This window comes from Echinops telfairi, unplaced genomic scaffold (assembly GCF_000313985.2).
Source record: "Echinops telfairi isolate 266 unplaced genomic scaffold, ASM31398v2 ScPeMD7_655;HRSCAF=1070, whole genome shotgun sequence".
Lineage (NCBI taxonomy): Eukaryota > Metazoa > Chordata > Mammalia > Afrosoricida > Tenrecidae > Echinops > Echinops telfairi.
The window spans coordinates 1,433,499-1,440,972 of NW_022104553.1; the positions used below are offsets into that span (position 1 = coordinate 1,433,499).

The 7,474-nt window shown below is 37.0% G+C and overlaps 1 protein-coding gene across 1 annotated transcript in view; it reads right to left on the reverse strand.

Moving 5' to 3' along the window:
* The window catches only part of LOC123522022 (phenylalanine--tRNA ligase, mitochondrial-like), a 217,590-nt gene extending 210,326 nt beyond the window's left edge, over positions 1-7,264 (reverse strand). The window contains exon 1 of the mRNA XM_045293010.1: positions 7,113-7,264. Coding sequence (XP_045148945.1) covers positions 7,113-7,201 — 89 coding nt within the window. The 5' untranslated portion in view covers positions 7,202-7,264. The remainder of the gene's footprint in view (positions 1-7,112) is intronic.
* Between the last annotated feature and the right edge of the window lie 210 nt (positions 7,265-7,474).

Below are 7,474 nucleotides of genomic sequence, written 5' to 3' on the forward strand. Positions count from 1 at the left end.
AAAAATTACAAGTGGTAGGTAACCAAGAATGCAACAGTGAAGAAGATGGAAATGTGATGAGGAGAGGTGAGACTGCCCTCCGTGTTCACTGTTGGCAACTGTGATAGTTTTTAGTGCCAAAATGGCTCCTATAAGAACACATAGGCAGAGTTTAGCCTTTCAGTCAGGTGGAGAATGAGCGAGATAAATAGCTCTACGAGGACTGACTCTCTCTCTGCTTTACATTTCTGTTGACGAGCCACTTTGAGCCATGCTGATGGCAGCCAGAGCCTTGGATATGCATCCACCGCCATTAGAGCTACAAGACTTTGCACCCACTGGCCTGTGATCTTCGAGCATTCTGCATCATTGAGTGTGGCTGTGTGAGTCGGAAGAGGGATTTATGGACTAGTATCGGACTTACGAGCTAATATTGGACTTAATTTGAACTGGGCTGGGATACTTCCTTAATATACAATTGTTCTTTGATATAAAGCTCTTTCTGATATGAGTGTTTCTGGATTTGTTTCTTTATTCAGCACAATATCATAGCCTAACTCAATGCCAGTGGGATCAGTGAAAAGTACTTACTGCACAGAAACAGGGCGATAGCAAAATCAGCAGTGGCCTAGGGAAAAAAAGATGAAAGGCGAGGCGTGGTGCCATAATATGGACATTAGTAAACTCCACCTCGTAAGTCAGCCTCTGTGACAGATGTCTAGGACATGTCTTACCACCTATCTCAAGCCACTTTGGTTCACAGTCTAGTTTTCACATTTCATAAATAATTCTCACAACTGGAACCTTCATGTATTGCTGGTGGAAGTGTAAAATGGCGCAGCTATTGTCTAAGAAGTTTGGTGGTTCCTCAAAGAATTGAACATAGAATTACAATACCACCTACGGCCAATGAATCAATTCCAATTCACAGCAAACACTACACAGGGTTGCCAAGACATACATTTTTACAGAAGCAAATGGTCTCATCTTTCACCAGTAGAGTAGATGATGGATTTCAAGAATCAACCTTGCAGTTAGCAGTCCAAAGCCCCACCCACAGCGCCATCAAAGCTCCCACTAATTTCACTCAGGGTGCACTACTTCTCATCTATCCCATTAACTGACATTTCACACTGACAGAACTAAAACATCTACTACCCAATTATTTTGCACATTGATATCCATCATTAATAAATGAAGGAATGTCAAGTAATAAAAGTCAAGCAACAATGAGTGTCAAGAGGTAAGAGTAACCCTGACTGATAGTTAAGGTTATGTGTCCAGCTTGACTGGACCATGATTCTCAATCACTTGGCAATTATAATGATAAAATCTGGCAGTTATGTGATGCAATAGTCATCCTGCATTTTTTTATCTGATGTGGTTACCCTTTATTTTCACATAATGCCTGGTTGATAAATGAGGAGTGGGTATACTCAAGGGACTTAGAAGCAGAAATGCAAACTAACACTTGTGCATCAACGTTCATTGCAGCATTATTCACAATTGCCAAAAGGTGGAAATAACTCTGGTGCCCATCAACAGATGAATTAGATAAACAAAGTGTGGTACATCCTCCTAATGGAATACTATTTAGTCACAGAGGATAAATAATGTTCTGTTATGTTATGCCATGGAGAAGCTTTAAGACATGATACTAAAGTAAAACAAACGAGACACAGAATAACAAATGTTGCATGATCTCACATGAACTACCTAGAAAAGGTAAATTAATAGAAAGTAGACCAGAAGTTACTAGAGGCTGAGAAGAAGGGGAAACGAGGTGTTTTGTTTAACGGGTTCTGAGTGTCCATTCAGGGTGATGGAAAACTTTTGGAAATAGCAGTTGCACAGCATGATAAATATAATTAATGTCACTGAATTGTATAGTTATAAATGGTTAAGATGGAAAAGTTTTTTTTTTACTTGTAATTATATTTTGCTATATGTATTTTATCACAATTAAGTTTTTAGAAATAGTTCAAGGGAAAAAAACAAAAAGGCTAGCAACCCTGAAGGAAATATTAACATTTTTCTCATTGCTACTCTTAGCTTCTTTCTCAAAATCAAGGCTAAGAAATGTTTTGGAAGAAGAAAATGAATACCATACATCATAATTTTTTAAGTTGTCTAGTCTTTTTTTTTAAAGTTGTCTAGTGTTACAGACAAAAATTACATATGTATTCCTTAATGTATAGAAAGAATATCCAGGCTCATATGTTGAAACACATGATTTACTTTCTCATTATTCAATCTACGTGTGTAGTACAATATTATAAAGGCATTAAAGGGCACACAGAGATAATAATGAGGGGGCTTCTAAAAGTTTTTGGAAAAATATAATGAAAAGATAATGGATTACTTCTAAGTATATTTTGTTTTAAGCTCTCTTGTATATTAATATCCCACTCACCATTGAGCCAGATCCCAGTTCCTCTCCCTAGATAAAAAATATTTTAAAATTATATTTATATCACATACTTTATATTTATATTTTTAGAAATTACTATTTTATATCATAAATGACATATTTTTGAACTACCTAGCCTCTTTTACACCTCAGGTAGCCCACTAATTAAATGGCAAGGATCCTCTGAGAGAGCTTCTTAATGTCTAGCTAGAACGAAATATCATTTTCCTAGACTGAGCGCCTATCCTCCTTCAGGGCACAAACTGTTATATGTAATAAAAATTTTTAAATCCTGAATTTCTCTAACATTATGAAATTACATTCTTATCTAGCAGTTTATACCTGAAACATCTTGGGATTTGTCCTTGATTTAAAACAAATATAAAAAAACACTCGTGTTTCCTTCTCAGAGCTCTTTCTGTTTACACTCAATGTGAGCATCTCTCCCTGTGTTTGGTGTTTGTTAAGGAAAGGGTTAGGGTTCTTGTAGACCACCTGGTGATATTTTCATTTATGAACGAGAGAATACTTTAAATCTTGGAGCCAAGGTATGCAAATCTATCCAAGATTGATTTGTTTGTTCATCTGGTACACTATGGTATTTTCATTATTCTTCTCCAACAACATAATTCAAATGCACTGATTATCCTTCAATCTGCCTTAATCATTGTTCAACTTTACATGCATTTAGGGTGATTGAAAATACCATGGTTTGGGTCCAACATACCCAAGTATTCAAGGTGACCTTCTTGCTCTTCAAGACTTTAAAGAAGTCCTGTGCAACAGATTTGCCCTGGTGGTGTAGCAGGTTCTGTGTCAGGCTGCTAACTGAGAGGTCAGCAGTTCAGATCTACCAGGAGTTCTGAAGAAGAGAGAGGCGTTTTCTTCTATCATAGTGATTTCAGTGCCGGAAACCATAAGGGCCTTACACAATTGACAATATATTAACTAGATTTAGGTATCAAAATGGGACATCCTAGAAATTTCTCTTTCACATAAATTGTTCTTGGCTAAATTGGCACTCTATCGTTTCAGGGGCTCACGGTGCTACGCTGATGTTGTTAAGTGCCATGGAGTTGGGTCTGAGTTATAGGAACCTTATGAACAACAGAATGAAAGACTGTCGAGCCCCGTGTCATCCTCACAATCCTTACAGCCACTGTGTCAATCAATCTCGTTGACAGTTTTCCTCTTTTTCGCTAACCCTATACTTTACCATTCTTAATGTCTTTCTCCAGTGACTGGTCTCTCTTGTAACAAGTCTGACGTACGTGAGACACAGCTTTGCCATTCTCACTTCTAAGGAGTACTCACTCCACTTAAAATTATTGTACAACAGATTCTCTGCCAATGCCATAATTCAAATGTATCAGCTCTTCTTCGACCTTCTTTACTCATTGATTAGCATCCTCATGTATAAGAGGTGACTGAAAATACCATGGCTTGCCCCTAGTGGCATAGTGGTTACATATCAGGCTGCTTGCCTCAGGGTCAACAGATAAAAATCACCAGCCACTTCGAGGGGCGAAGACAGGGCTTTTTACTCCCATAAACAGTTACAGTGTTGGAAACCTACAGGGCAGTTCTCCTATGTGCTATGGGGTCGCTATGAGTATGAATGGGTCACTATGAGTTTGGTTGAGTTGGGTTGGGGTAAGGCACATCATAGTCATCAAATGTTATCTTTGTTTTCAACATTTTAAAGAGGTCTTTTGCAGCAATGTAATGCCATTTGATTTCTCGACTTCTGCTTCCACAGGCACTGACTACGAATACAAGTAAAATGAAATCTTATTTTTGAAATCAATCTTTTCTCCATTTATCATGATGCTGTTTTGGTCCAGTTATGAGGATGCTTGTTTTCTTTAAACTGAGTATAAAGAAATCCATACTATAGGCTGTAATCTTTGATCCACACACCACAATTGTCATTTAATTTAATTTACGCATCAAATTTATTCTTGAGATGATGTCTAAATTCAGGTGGATATACTCAAGGTTTTAGTTTGGCTCAGGTGACGTGGTTTAATTTTCTTTAGCTTGGCCTTGAAGTTGCATAAGAGCAAGTGATGGTCTGTCCTGAAGGTGGACCAGGCCCTGTTCTAACAGATGATCCTGAGTTCCTCCATCATCTCTTTCCATGGATGAGAACACTGGATTACACATCACTAATTAGGACCAGTAGTTGGAAAATGTGACCTTTGTGGCAGACATGACATACAATATCATGTGATAGAATTTTACAAAGACAATGACTTATTCACCCAAAATGCCCTTTTTCAACAAGGTAAATGATGACTATCCACATAGCCCTTGCTAGATGGGAATATACAGGAATCAGACGGATTACATGTGTGGAAAGAGAATGGAAGCTACTACAGCAAACACGGTAAATTCTGCTTTCTGCAAAGTAAAGAGACAGACATCATCTGCAAGCTCCAAAATACACTTAAAGGCTGCCAAGTACAGCGGAAATCACAAGGAAGCCAAATGGGATGATGTGAAGAAAAGAAACTGAGTAGCATATCTCAGAACACACAGGAGAAAAAAATATATATATATACATATATATATATATATTCCAGAACAAAGAGTTACAATCGCAAGTATTAAATCTGTTATCATCATTAAGTGTTAACCTGTATATAATTGGGGTGGGAAGTCAAGCTTCAGTTGAGAAAACAAACTAACTTCATGGAGAATGCTGACACAGGAAATCACATTCATCCAAATATGAGCACACCATTTGATGGATCAATTAAAGCAAATAATTTAAAAAATGGAGAAAATGACAGAAAAGCACACTAAGAGACAATAGAAATATGCTGCTATCAGTGTGTAAAGTTCCTGGACAAATATATTATCAATTTTTAAATTAATGAAGCAATACTTCTAGAAAGGAGGAGCAAGAAGTGGAAATAAGATCCCAGGGAAGCAAGAATGAGCAAATGGGGGGGAATAAAATGTGAGTGGAAAGAACTCAGACAAGGAGAAAACACAAACAGCTGGAGATGTAAGGAGAGGCAACAGAAGGAAGGATAGATGACCAAAAAGAGTAAGAGACGGAGGAGATTAGAACTTAGGAGAGCAGATAAAGGGACATGGAATTAATGAGGTTTGAAGTATTAGAGAGAAAACTATAAATTTGACGAAGGAGAGATTACTCATGCATACTTGGGAGCCCTGACAAATGAAGTAGAGTAGAGGAATAGATGAAAACAAATCTTTAAAGATCTAATTCAAGAAAAGCAGGATCAAATCTGTAGGGTGAAAGATAACAACCGATACCAGGGAGGAAAGGTCTACACTGAAACAGATCTTGATTATGTTGTAAGTTTCTAGGGATAAAGAAAAAAAATCCGTTAGGAATTAAAGCAAAATGATCAGGCCTACCATAGCTCAGATTTCTTTGTATCAAATTAAAACTCAAGAAGATAACTGAGCAAAACTTACAAGATCCCCAATGAAAGAAATTGGGAGCCAGAGATTTTATGCTAAACAAAACTGATATTCAAGTATAAACAGATATAGTTTTGAACATGCAAGGGCTCAGGGAATGTTATTTCCACAAGTACTTGAACAAATGAGTAGATAATTTACTCTAGCAATCAACTAGCAGTGAACACAGTATTTCCTTCTAGAGAACTAGAACTTTAAAGAAAACAAACAAGCAGGCAAAAAGGTAGAGCTATGGACCACAGGACAAAGCTTGAATGTCTAAGAGGAGATACTACAGAGAAGATACCACTACAAACATTAGGAAGGGAGAAATAAATGAGATGGGCATTCAACAAGGTGTGGTGGTTGCTCCTTCTGTAATAGCTGTGCATCCATGGAAACCACTGCAAGGTGATGAGCAAGGAACTGGACGATGCCACTTAACTCCCCTGCTCCTACCCTTCCACATCTCCCATCCACATTGAGAATACAATCACAATTCTCAGTCCTGGCAGGTTCTGGCCCTTGGCCGGGCCCCTTTGCAACCCTAAGTCATTTTTCTTAAACCCATTTCTCTTCACCTTTTAGTTTCTGGAGGATGCAGGCTCTTTGTTACCTTCAGTTTTTTACATTTGCCACACCCCTCAGGTCTGGAATGTTCTTTCTTCCTTTCTTCACCACTTTGCATAATTCTAATTCTAGTTCAAGTGGTAGCTTCCCTGACTCTCCAGGTGAAATTAACTCCTGCTTATGCCTAAAGTATTGTTTTCTTCATAATATTTACTTGGACTATTGTGCAATTGTTTACTTAATATCGACTCCCACAGGACTGTTAACTCCAGGAAAGTAGTGCTAACTGTGTTTTGATAACAATTAACTCCTAGATTATAATATAGAAGTTGTTGTGCGGCGAATGCTTAATAAACATTTACTGAGGAAACTAACCAAACAATTTTTTTTTCCACAAACAGCTTTCTCTGCCTCATCTGTACCTGGAATGTGATATGACCATAAACCACCTCCATGAACAATATACTTCTAGGTCTTTAAAACATTCTGTTATTATATATTGTCTTTACTGAAGCAGGAAAGATGGAAAGTGCGCTTTGGAAAGATTTTCAGAAAGAAATGATATAAAAAAGCTTTTTGTTTTCTGTAAAATTCAGAAGCCATTTTGCTTTACAAGCAAATGCTTTACAAGCATTTCTTTTTTTTCTCCACATTTCTATATATCATTTGTCATGTAGAGACAATAAAGATGAAAATCAGAAGACTTTTTACTTACTTTGGATGCTCAAACTTGTCGATAAGATCAACCTTTTCTACCAAGTCTCCTCCAATCGTTCGGACTAAGTCATAGAAATCATTCTCCATGTAATTCTCAGAGGGCAACCAGAAGGAAATGTCATTGATCAAAGCAGGATATTTGCTAAGAGGCTAAAAAAAAAAAAAAAAGAGAACATAATTAAGATTGATTTCTTAGATAAGAACATTTATATTTTTCATAAAAAGTTTTTCTTAGTTCAGTAGGAAAAATCTGGTAAAACATTTCAGCAATTAAGTTTTCAGGGGCAAAAATGAACTTAAAAGGCAAATCAATAATTAAAATTAGCAAATTATATTTTGAATATTACAGTACATCACATT